The sequence below is a fragment of the Haemaphysalis longicornis genome, unplaced genomic scaffold (assembly GCF_048455015.1).
Source record: "Haemaphysalis longicornis isolate Haplotype H1 unplaced genomic scaffold, Haemaphysalis longicornis Haplotype H1 scaffold_2, whole genome shotgun sequence".
Classification (NCBI taxonomy): domain Eukaryota; kingdom Metazoa; phylum Arthropoda; class Arachnida; order Ixodida; family Ixodidae; genus Haemaphysalis; species Haemaphysalis longicornis.
This window is the reverse complement of record NW_027526295.1, coordinates 43,359,442-43,372,426: the sequence shown is the minus strand read 5'-3', so window position 1 is coordinate 43,372,426 and position 12,985 is coordinate 43,359,442. Positions and strand designations below refer to the sequence as shown.

Genomic DNA, 12,985 nt, shown 5'->3' with positions numbered 1-12,985 from the left:
TACCATATATTATTTGGTAATTACAACCGATTGGCATTAAACAATCCCCTTTTCATCTAATCTAACGTTTAAAATCCCGGCGTTTTGTTTACTTTTTTTGAGGCCAACGCATTACACTGCCAAACGATATGAAAGGATAACTTTCCCCATCGCACACTGCTGGTCGATAGCAGGATAAGCAGGCAGCCAAATGTGGAAACGCAGCTCGAGATACGCGTGAACGCTGCATTTAGAAAATAGCTCAACCTGTTCACAACGCGGTCAAAGGAAAAGCTTCTAATCCTTTTGCGTTGCCACGGAATCTAAAGTATTACAATTACAAAACAGTTACTGCTGGTCGCGTAAAGCATTTGTGGTGCAAGCAGCGGTTTCACAAAGGTGGGCTCCGAGCGACAGGCCACATGCGCTGCGCAGAGTTAGGTCAATCATGATCACGATCATGATCAACCAATATTAACTCGCCCGAACGTCAACCCTTTTGCTAAACCTTCGAATGGTAATTTGACTGGTTGTGCGGTCATGTTATTTTTCCGCCCAGGTAATTTCGTTTCGTCAGTAACCGTCATAAGTCTAGTTAAGAAAGATTATATTGCATTGCAATGTCAACAGCGTAGCAATCGCCTCGTCGAAAGTCCATCGCGAGCTCGGATCACCGTGACCCACATATGCTGTGCGCGCTCCGCATTCGACGTCCGCGCTTCCGTAAACATGACTAATCGGTGAACATAACGAGCACGGTGGCATTGAAAACACGTATTTACTCCCCGATATCGATTTCTATGTGAGTCGGTGTCATACCGGTGCGTTTGCATCGCGGAACTGCGGAGTACCACCGGCACCACCTCCACACTGCTACTGCTGCTCGCAACAGCCGGGGTCGGAATTTCCCGCTCTGGCAGCAAATTAGGACCTAAAATCCGTCCGCAGATGATGAAAACAAAACAGAACACACACACACAAGCACTGCAACCGCTAACTTAACGCCAAACCACTACGGTTCACTCGACGGATACCGAGCAGACGCACGCAAAGAACGGCGCACTTAACAGCCCAGCGCGGAGGTTTCGGCGGTCGTTTCATAGACGGCGCTAGCGTCTGGTCAGAAAAAGCAAATGGCGGCGCCCACCTCTAGCAAGGAAAATGGTGTATAGGTGTCTTCTTCTTTTTCTTTTTTTTTTCTTACTGGATTCTTTCCCTTGCGCGTCGGAGGCCGTGGGCGTAGATGGTGGGAAGGGCTCCGAGGGAACTGTTCAGGCCCTGCCGGTTATCTTGTATGTGCCATGACTCAAGCAGTAATCTTTGTGAGTAATTCGTTTCGGTGCCAATCACCTGCGCGCCGTCCAAGTTAATCCGGTGGTCAGCTTTTTCACAGTGCTCGGCCAATGCACTGCGCTGAGTGTCGGACTTGCGAACGTCGTTTTTGTGTTGGCGGAGGCGTTCCGGGAAGTTCATGGTCTCCCCAACATAACTAGCGGGGCATTGTGCGCAAGCAATCTTGTAGACGACCCCTTGTGATTTTTCTTTTGGCGGCCGCTCTTTAGGTCGAGGTATGAGCCGTCCAAGAGTTGACACTATCTTGTGGGAGACGACAATGCCTTCCTTTTCTTGCTACAATTGGCCGAGCACTGCGAAAAAGCTGACCACCGGATTAACTTTGACGGCGCGCAGGTGATTGGCACCGAAACGAATTATTCACAAAGATTACTGCTTGAGTCATGGCACATACAAGATAACCGGCAGGGCCTGAACAGATCCCTCGGAGCCCTTCCCACCATCTACGCCCACGGCCTCCGACGCGCAAGGGAAAGAATCCAGTAAGAAAAAAAAAGAAAAAGAAGAAGACACCTATATAACCGCTGCTTCTTGTCGTACATAGTCACCCCTGATGAAGGAGCCGAGTTGGCTCCGGTACGTTGGGACCGCTTTGAATAAACGCCCTTGGTTGGTGTATTTGCCTCTTAAAGTTTACTCCGTACTGCGGAGTGTATATACGCCTAAACACTCCGTCAGCCAAGTGACGATGTAAATACGAAGCGGTAACATGCCGTTGCTCCGACCGAGGACGGAGTTAAGAACATAACCTCCAAGAAAACTCCGGCTGAGGGGATTCATAACGGGAAAACCTCCGTCAATGAACGGAGTAACGGACAAGCCTCTCGCGAGATCTCGGGGCAAACGAGAGAGTAGTCGTCAAGATGGCCGTTGCTTCCTGTAGACTTGCAGGGAGCCAGCGAGCTCCGATGCAGAAAACGTTGCCTGTAGCGTGCATTTTCCAAAAAGTGGCGACCTTGACGTTTAAAAGGCACGCAAGAAAGGAATGCACCAGCAAGATGAACCAATACTGTCCCCGACGCATTGAGTTGCGCGCGCGTTCGCTTCAAGGGAAGGGGGGGGGGGATGCGGCGGTTCGGGCGTGCGGGAGCCCGAACAGGATACTTCCAGTGGCGAGCGGATCAACAACCAACGTAGGACTCGTCGACACTTAAAAGTGTTGCGCTCTGGAAGAAACCAATGTTCTTACACTGCAAGGTGGATGTCGAAACGGTGGGGAGGCTTCCCGGCCTGTACTTCGTACTTCGGTTGGCGCATGTTCGATATATTCAGCTAACGCCGTGATTCTTGACAAAGTCTAGATTTTCAACTTTTATTTAAAAATGCAACCCGCGCGGACTGTGACGCAGTCGCGGTGGCGTGAAAGTGAACGCGTTTATGTCTAGCTGCAATCATTTGGTAAACGAGATCCGTCAAATGTCTTCATTCATCATAAATAAATATTACAGGAGCTGTGCTTTGCTTCAAACTAGAGAAAATCTGGTCAAAGAGAAGCTACTCTCGTGAATAGCCCCATCGTTTGCAGCGTTCTGATGACATGATTGTTTTAGTAAACCGCGCAGTATTGTACAGAGTGGCTATACTTGTTTATTACTGCAAAGCAGTATGTGTCTCACCCCCCAGTTTTAATTCCGGTGAAGCAGATTCATTCGACGCCGCTCTTGGGCTCCTCCTCGCCACCGCCGACTCTTCTTTTACTACGGTTGTCACAACGATTATTCCCCTCGCCCCCACTGATGCTTCATTCAAAAGTTGCGCAGTCGGCTGACAGCGGCCGTAGCACCGTCACCAGAGGATTTCGGAGAATCAACACCAGCGCGAATGGGTGTAAAAACGACTGAAAGCCGCGGCCACCGCCACCGCCGAGAATCTAGCCGCGGCCGTTGCCCCTTCAAATTCCACCTCACTCACTAGTTGCGCGCCCCTTCCGGTGGAAAGTAACTTGCCCCGTTGAAACGCAGGCGTCAACACATAATTCGTCTTTAGCTTGAACGCCATTCCGAGCAACATTGTCGGGTCGGCGGCCCTCGTTGACCAGCTGGCCATAGTTCTAGCGGAACCATAATAATCGATCTTAGTCTGGTCGCACATAAAGTCTTTCTCTCTCCATTCGACAGTGTTTTTCACGCCTAATTAGGCACCTATCTCCTGTTGCCGGATTAGGCGTGCATGGGTTGGGGGTGAAGGGAGGGGGCATGCATGCACATCAGGGCTTAATGCCGCTACCGATGACATACCCGTTGTGGCAGTGCGAGATTGATACGTTGCAGTTTCATGGCTCAATGCGCCCTGTTGGCTGTCCTCCGCAATCAAGTGCTTTGGGTCTGGGTTGGTGTGTTGCACAGACAATAGGACGCCTACGACTGGAAGAGAAAGAAACACCCACGTGTGTGTCCACTTGTAGAGAGGTCGAAGCCCTCGAGGTGTTAACTCGCTATGGGACGGATGCATGTCGCCCGCTTGGAGGAAGAAGAGCGGAAACTTAAGAAGCGTCAGCCCGAGCAGAAGCGTAAATGGGAGCGAAAACTACGGAAAGCCACCGCCGCCGCCTTTGCCGCGTCAAGTTTCAGCTGGTCGTGTAGCTGCAAATCCCTCCTGCCTGAACAGCAACTAGCCCGTTTAGAACGCCGACGTGGAACAATATCACTCGTTCAGCTTAAAGGGCTTTCCGAGCGAGATGTTCGACAGTATCTTTCACTTCTAAGCACCCGCTCATGAGGGCTTGCCGGTTTATGCGTTTATGCGTGCACGGGTTGGGAGAGGACGGCGGCAGGGGGGGGGGAAGGGGGGGTCACCCGCAGATATAGGTTTTATACCCTTACTGATGACATGTTCGTTGTGTTGGCGTGAGGTTAAACGTGGCCGTCAAACAGCCCAATGCGACCGGTCTGGTGTCATCGGTAGTAGAATGGACTTGTTTGGCGTGTTACACAAACTGTAAGATGCTTACGACACGGGAAGGAAAGAGCCAGATCTCGTTTTTCCGCTATGAAAAAGCTGGGGTCTTGTTCAAATTTAATTCAGGTAATTGTCTACGAAGTATGCTCAGTCGTAAGTTACAAACAAACGTGTTTTGTTTCGTGCACTCAGTGGAGGGCGTGCTGCTTTGGAGGTCATCTTTCTTCACAGAGTGGAAGGGCACTAAATTGTTTTAAAGCGAAGCTTTGTACCTCTCCCCCAAGGGATCTGTCGCGACCGTTGGCGTCAACAGAAAACTCCCGCGAACAAATAAAAGAAGGTACTGGCCCCGCAGGAATCGAACCTGGGACGAATAGAGAAACGGAGTGAGAGCCCGTTGTCTTAACGATTGAGATACGAGCGTTTTTATTACCTTCTTACGTACACAATACACGTCACGGATAGATAAAAAACCGTCAGCAAAAGTTCGGCTGAAGGAAAAGGTATAAATAGGCATCAAACCTACACAGTTCTAGCACAGGTAGCCATTACAAACCGGGCATCTGCAAATTATGCACTTTAAAGAGCAAACTAATATATTGTGTGAAGTATTTGCTCACAGTGTGGGTATGAGGGTCGGCCTGGCGCACCGCCATCCTCCACCTCCGAATGGCATGAAAACCTAGAGCCATTATGAAGTCATATGGCGCACTTCTGTCACTAGGTATTCAAAGAAATCGTACGCCTTGGGGTGAAAGTGACAGGTCTATCTTTAAGGTCCTTTGTAACACATTCCAAAAAAAGATGGCGGCCCAGCACCCCACAAAAACGTGCTCAACCGTTTTCGATTTGTCGCACAAAATGCAAGTTGTGGGACCAGCGACAAACAAGCCTTTTTCCTGCATCTACGTCTTAATGGAAAGTGTGCCAGTGTGTAGCTTAAAAAAAAGGTTTCAACAGATGCTGGGACAGCCATCTTTTTAACAGGAGATAACACGTCCTGACCAAGAACAGATCTATACACTGATCGGTGAAGTGGCACAGGTAACAATACATCATTCATGTCTTTAGTAACTGCCTTTCTTAACACATTTGCTAGGTGCTCCAATGAAAACCGTACTGCTGGAAACCTGGAAGAGTCTACAACGTTCTTCATATAGCCATTAAGGCTACTGCGTCTTTCCTTTGCGGACGAGACCATAAATGTTCGCAGAAAAGGGTCATTGGTATCCCGTAAAAACAAAAACCGGTTGACAAGCTGAGGAATATAAACGTGACCCAACCCAACCCCGATGCCCTCCTTAACTCGCTGGAAAAGATTGGTTGTACTTGAACTCTCCCGAACTGAAAACGAAATGAACACGGCAAACACAAGATGTATTTTCTGAACTTGAACTCGCGAACAATGAAGGACTTGCATCACGTACTACAGTTTTGCTACAAGAAAAAGGTTGCAAACAGTGGCAAGTGCAAAAAAAGACAAAGCTCGACCCCTCCCCCCCCCCCCCCCCACCACTTGGTTGTATTTTCGCGCAGCCTCACCGTTTCGGATTCCCAGTACTGGCGGCTATCCTGATAGCTGTCCAGGGGAATTCCCAAGATAACACACTGGTGTGAGTGACCAAAATACATTTTGAAACAGTACTGGTGCTGCCGCCCACTCCCGATGAAAAACACCACACACTCTGTCCAATTAACAGGACTTTTTGTAACGCAAAAAATTCCTTTGTTATCATTATTGCTTTGCTGATGCTCTCCTTGTCGTCACAGAATACAACCCGTCATCCGCATATGTCAACAGTCTCCTCTCATTCGAGTGGAGAAGAAACCTGTGAAAACCACCATCATTAATTATGGCCAAACAAAAAGGTTCCAAAAAATGCAAAACAACAAGGGAGAGGCTGGGAATCCCTGTCTCACAGAAGATAAAACGGGAATACTTTAGATGCATGCTTGTTTACAATTAATTTTGCGAAACTTTATGATATGCCATACGTACACTCTTTTTCCCAACATCCCCAATAGTAACATAATCTAAACCGCAGAACAAGATTGTGACCCACTTTATTAAAGGCCTTCTCATAATCAATCTGAAGCATTGCTACTCGTCTACAATATACATCCCACCTCTGGAAAACACTGCCTGCGACATGAACATTGTTTAGGATGCTTCTACCTCGTACGCCACATGCCTGATGTGGCCCAACTTGTGTTGTCGTTATTTCCTGTAATGTATTTGCTATAATCTTCATCACTACTTTGTAGTCTGTATTGGCTAAGGCGATTGGCCTGTACCCAGTTACAGACTGAAGTTTTGCCCTGTCGTCTGACTTTGGAATTAGGTCAGTATGCGTTCGCGAAAAAGAAAGCGGCAGTATGCGCACCTCGAACGCTTCCCATAACACCCTATGCAAAAATGGCGCTAGGATGTTTGACTACCTCTTTTAAAAAACAGCACCCAAGCCGTCTGCGCCAGGAGAATTGCCTTCCTTTAAATTGCCTATGGCGCTCTCTACTTCGCCTAATATTCTGGGTTCTCCTAATGTATTTTTAACATCGTCATCTAGGCGTGGCATGAAGCGAAGAAAGTATCGTTTGAAGTCTTCGATACTGGGAACGGCAGGGCCGAAGAGTGTAGTATAATGTTGTACCAAAGCATCTTCTATGACCTTTTTATCTCGGGTAAGCTCTCCGCCTACCAGTATTTTATTAATCGTGCTGGCTTTAGAATAACGTGCCTCCCGCCAAATAGTGTTCTGCTCTCGCTCGCATGGTCGCCCCCTACATTTTTGCTGATCTATTGCTTCTAGCGTGTTCCTTGTTATACTGTCATCCCGGAAAGCGCCAGGTGTTTCGCATTCCAGCCTGAGCATCTCCCTCGAATTACGCTTCAGGTGTCTTTCGGTTTCTTTCTCTTTCCTTCTGAGTACAGTCCCCCTCTATATGGCGTTAAGGTTACAATCCTGCTTAAACAATTCCCACTTTTCACCAACTAATTCCTTCAGCGTTTATGTGTTTGTTTTATGGATTCTAGGAGTATCATCCTCCAACAGCTTTACGGTGAACTTCCACAAATGTCAACTAAATGTCTTGTAACCTTCTGTCTCTTCTCCCACGGAAAAAGCAACAAAAGAGAGATCAATGAAAGAAACGTCGTCTACGCAATATTTTTGGGATGTGGCAGCTAGATCGCATGAAATGTAAACCCTATCTGATGGCGCCTAACTCCCTCCCTGAAAATGCGTAAACCTCAACACATTTTCATTTCCCGCGCAGTGTGAAACATCGACAAGTTCACGCTCTTCAAGTAATTCACAAAGAATTTGGGCACTCTTATCCGCTCCCTGCCGTGGTCCATTTCTATCTCTTCCCCTCGCAAACACAATTGAAATCCACAAGTGAAATAATTTGTTCTTCCGCTCTTAACTATTGAGCGAAACTTTCAAAAAAAAGCCCGCTCTTTCTTGCACGACGTTTCGAGCGTAGACGTATAGGGCACGAAATTCACCACCACAGTATTCAAAATCGCAAAAAAGTGACCTTCCCGTTTCACTCGAAGAAATTCTTTGTATTTCAATACCAATATCATTTCTAATCAACAGACAGCACCCTCCCGACGTTCTAACCGCGTGGCTGACACAGACACTAAGCAGGTTTTGAAAGGGCTTTATCATACTGGTGGTGCAGTTACCACTTTCGATTTTTGTTTCCTGAACCGCCAATATATCCATTTCTTTTTCCAGCATAAACCTTTTCAGCTGGTGCTGCTTGCGCCTGTCTTTGGAGACAGAAGTGGCGCTAGGCTCCACATCGCCGAGCAACAGGGACAATGTCATCGCTGAACTTCAACGACTCACTACGAAGCGGCCTCCAAAAAGACCCGTGCCTTTTACAAATTACTAAGCGATTCACAAGAGGGGAAAAGATGGACATGTCCCTGAACAACTACATTAGGGACAACTTCTTCAAAGAACCCAGAGAGCGACACAGTAGGGAGCACATGGGCCATCCTTCCTGCTTTGCAGGAAGTAAGAAGGCACTTAAGAAGCCTGAATACGCACGACGCACATTTAGTGTGGCGAAACGAAGTGCTCTTCCAACGCCTCCCATAAGTTATAGGTATAACTGCACTGTGGGCAACGAGTTAATAACACACACAAAAACAGAAAAAGCAATGAAAACAAACAAAAGGAAAACAAACCAACCCTATTTCTGGAAAAGCAGGGAGATGAGAATTCCCGGCGTCTCCCCCGCGCTCGAGACGCCTGCCACACATAGTAGACTACTGTGACCCCACCTTTGAAACTTCCTTCCCTCCTCCTCGCCACCCCACACTGCCGCACTTGTAGCGCCGAGTCATTAGTCTGGTCACTTCCCCTTGGGCTTGTCCGGTGGAATATTTTCCTTGGGTTTAAATGCAGCGCGTCTCGTAGTAACTCCACGGGGCTTGCCTCTGCGACGCCTCTTTGCTCGTCCGCACCGCTTTTCCTTGCACGCTTTCCTGACATGGCACTTGCGCCTGGGGTCTCGTCTTTGTCTTGCCCACCAACGCTCATGTTGGCTACGTGCGGCTACGTGCTGGCTTTAGACGCCTCCGCTCCGGTGACAGCGGAGGCAGAGAGGCCCATGCCCGGGCACCACGATAAGGGCTCGCTCGCCGGCGACGCGTACCTGGTGCGAGATGACAACCACGCTGACGCCCCACTTCAGCTGTAGGGTGACCAGGCGCGTAGTCGAGAGTTTCGCGGAGCAGCATGGCGCACGCCATCGGTCCCGGGTCACTTCCGTGACCCAGCCGTAAAGCCCCAGGGCGCTTCGCACTTCGTTGTCGGGGGCGTTGTGGAGCACCCAAATGAGCTTTGAACGGGCGTCCTGGTGGCGCGGATCGTTGACGAGGAAACGGCGGCCCTTGACGTGCAGTTCCTCGGTGGCAGCAAGTGTTTTCGCTGCTTCGGGGTGCTTGAAAGTAACCACCCACAAATGGTTCATCTGGACTCCCCCAAGGCGATAACTCCAAGGAACAGTTCCAGACGAACCGATGTGTCGCGGAATTCCTCGAACTTGTACGGCCTGGCTCTCGAATCGGCCTGCGAAAAAATCGTGTTAAGCACAGATGGTCCGGAACGTAATAATTCTGGGCGTTATAAAAGCTGGTTGACCTGTTACCGCGGACCAAAAGGCCCGACAAAGCCGCTCCTTCAACGAAACTCGCAAGTCTGAGTCCGCGCTGCGCAGTAGCTAGAAGCAGAATCGAGAGCAACAAACCTACGCGGAGACGGGCGAGACAGATGGTGCACTCATAGAGCACATCTGCGGGTTTACCTCCTGCGCTGTCGCTGAATTCCACGTGATAGCGTCACGGAACCTCTCGCGCCGCTTTGCGGTCTGCCCACGGTACGTGTAGTGGTCGTGTGCGCGCCTTGCGGATGCGTTAACAGTTATAAAAAAATAAATAAAGATCACATTAACGCATGGCATCTGACTTCTCCTCCGTCTCTGCCATTGATCTTTTCGTCCCCGTCGGCGGCGGCAGAGACGGAGAAGAAGTGAGATGATCTAACACCGGGTTTTAGCTTCCTTTATTTTACAAAAAAAAAAAATAGTTTCTACTCATGTGCTTCACAAATCCAAGTAAACCAACTACCGTTCGTGAATCATGAATTGATTTAACGATAGCAAAAAATTTCCCATTGAAGCAATAACGGGTGTGGTTACGTGCATTTCACTTGTCTTTGGTTGCACTGTTTGTACAGCCACGCGTGTGAATCCAAGTTACGTCGCATGGGTAATCGTTGTGGGCGTCGTTTACAGCTTCGCTTTCCAACCACTTTCACAGGGTGGATTGGCACGCATTTTTTTGCTTTTGGTATAGTCTTGCTATGTGTCGCAAGGCAATGGGAATTGACCGCGGGCTGAGTGCTTCGTCCTGTTTATCTTTTTTCTTTTCTCATTGACTGCTTGGAAAGGTGCTCGCAAAGTGCTTCTTCCTGTTCATGTTTTCTGATCGATGCTAGAAAAAGAAAACGACGTACATTTTTTCTGGGTTTCATTCTTTCGAATCTGCACGCTATATCAAGTTCGTGGAACGCCACGGAAAGCGTTAGCAATGGGTGAGCAGCTGTGGACACTTTTTTTGCTTACGATATCCGGTTGGTGCACGTTTGGTGGGCGCCGGCCCGATGCGTGCTTTCGTCCCGATGCGTGCTTTCGTCAGCCTAGCACTTTCGCATTATAAACTGCTATTTGGGCACAGCATTGATCCCACTGAAAGTGTGCCCTTACCTCTGTTGGAACGGGTGAAAACTCAGCACAACGGACTGAGAAAAATGCGATCGAACAAAGATGGCACACCCCGCAAACGCGTAAGAAGCGGAGATAGGGGGTTCAAATGCAGCGCCAGCTGTTGCAGTTGTGTCGGAAATACCTAAAAAGGCTAAACAAGCAATAAAAAATTCGGCACGCGGTATCGGCGAGCATGGGCAGGCCGCTATCGATACAGCTTGCTGGCGGGAGGTTTCCAGCGTTTTGATTGAGCATGTGATCCGTCGTTTGTATGTGTAGTGACGTTAGTGGCAGGTGTGACGAGGTAGCAGTTTTTTCTTTTGCGAGGACGCATTCGGCAGACCTGTTGATTGTGTGCGTTGTGGCGAGGGCGCGTTGTTCTTGGTTACATCGTTTCGATGCTGCTGCAGGCGTTTCGTAAAGCTTCCCGACTCTCCCGTGTACACGTACTGGCAATCTGCACAAGGTAGGACGTAGACAACCCTCGGATGCCTCTCTGGTTGCAGGTTTTCCTTCACGTTCACAAGTTCATGCCTCAGTTTGCGAGACGGCACATGCGCTGCTTGCACGTTGTACGAGAGGAGTATGCGCGACGAAGCCTCGCTGATGCTAGGCACGTACGGAATTTCCGGGCGCTCTTGACGTTGGACGTTGACAACATGCGGAGGGCGAGTGCGCTGCCGCTGAACAGAGTCGATGAACGCGTGAGAGTAATCGCACGATGAAAGCTCGTGGCGTACTCGCGTGTTGTCCGCCACCGGGTCCTCAGGCTTATTACAGATCCTCTCGCCTCTGCGGAGAAGGGAAGCGACTACAGAACGCTTATGCACAGCTCGGTGCACCGAATTAAATTGCAGGTACCAGCTGGTGTGCATTTTTTGAACACCGTAAAGGACTGCCTCACACCGTTACGCGTTGCCAGGACGTCTACGAATGTCAGACATCCGTCGGCCTCTTCCTCAGCAGTGATTTGGATGGCCGCTGTGAAAGAATGTAGGCAGTCCTATTGCATCACAGAGAAGCACGTAAACAAACACTCAGCAGACAGGTATGCATATGTCCCCTTTGAGTAAACCAATCGCAAAAATCTAGGCACTACCGTAATATATTAATAATAGTATATTTATTTCAGAAAAAGTAGATATAACATTCCAGTCAACTTAAGCAGTGATGGCTGTGAGTGGGCTGGGCATCGCAACTTCGTGCTGGGTGCGTGTACCTATTCCTTTTAGAAAATATACAAAAATAAGGTGGTGGAGGCAATTTCTGGTGGTTGAAAAACAACTATATAAAAAACAAACTAATGAATGAGGCAAATAAAAAAAATTGGTAATGCTAACATATACTATCCCAATTTAAATACACAACTTGATATGAAACTGGTAGAATATGAGCATGGCAAATGTACGAGTGTTATCAAGAATTCTGGGTCAAATTTATCAACAATTGTGGGTTAGCCGTAAGAGACGGAAAAATTTAATTTTTTAATACGATGACAGGTAGTGTCTACTTGAAGTTTATTAAAAATAGAAGGTGCATAGGAGGAGCGTGTTCTGTTTCGCATCATTAGTGGAAACACGGGAATTATGTATTTTTAAATACGGCGTAGAGGTCAGTTTTATGTTGTGAACTGTAAAGGCATTTAAAAAATAATGTTGGCAAAGCGCATCGAAGATGAACTGTTCATTGACAAGCAGCATTTCTAATTGATGCATGATTAAATCTTTCTCTTCTCCGTGAATGAGTATTCCACATGAAATGCTGCCTGATATTATTTTTACTGATTTAATATTGCCACGAACCATGTTTTGAGTTTGTCTGTTTATGTTTTGTTTTTGCCGACCGGCTGCGGCGGGCTACGTTATCTGTGTTGGCCTTCGGCCAAGCGAAGCGCATGTTCTATTCTTTATGTCGCACGTGTTATCTCCTTTGATACAGAGAGTGTCATGGAATAACGTGACAAGCCTGGAATAATCTATGATCTTAGTGCTCAGTATGCACTTCGGCTGTTCGAGAAGCCCTCACGCCGAGTGATAAATGACCGCAGAGCAGACGCCGTGGAATTCGAATCGCCGACTCTCGCATGCGGACGTCACTTTGGTGACTGCTGCTTCGCCGCCTGTGCATTCTTTGAGTTGTTAGGGGAGCACAAGTTCACTCCAGTAAGCTTGTTTTTCTTGAAGACAACTGCGTCGACCTTGGCTTCGTGACAATATAGAAAGTCTACTTAATCTTAATATGTTTAGTCGGTATTGTGAGGCATCAGCGTATATAGTTAACCCGTACAGTACTATTGATTCTCCGAGTGATTTGTACAGCATTTTTTAAATTAAGCTGTCGAATGTAAATTGTGAGGACTAGAGTTAACTGCAAACTAACGGTAAGTGCTTTGCGACTTCTTGGAGGTGTGTATCCCAAGCTAATGTCTCAACGGAAATTAAGACTAGACACGCTACTGGACAGTACTTGACAG

The 12,985-nt window shown here is 48.1% G+C and overlaps 1 protein-coding gene and 1 long non-coding RNA gene across 2 annotated transcripts in view; one reads left to right on the top strand and one right to left on the bottom strand.

Annotated features, from left to right (window-relative positions):
• Positions 1–12,985, bottom strand: part of LOC144168852 (uncharacterized) — a 223,233-nt gene that overhangs the window by 112,717 nt on the left and 97,531 nt on the right. The gene's annotated exons all lie outside the window — the stretch shown is intronic.
• LOC144168850 (juvenile hormone acid O-methyltransferase-like) overlaps positions 10,799–12,985 on the top strand; it is an 89,477-nt gene continuing 87,290 nt past the window's right edge. Inside the window, exon 1 of the mRNA XM_077697837.1 lies at positions 10,799–10,978. Within this exon, the coding sequence (XP_077553963.1) occupies positions 10,911–10,978 (68 nt within the window). The 5' untranslated portion in view covers positions 10,799–10,910. The remainder of the gene's footprint in view (positions 10,979–12,985) is intronic.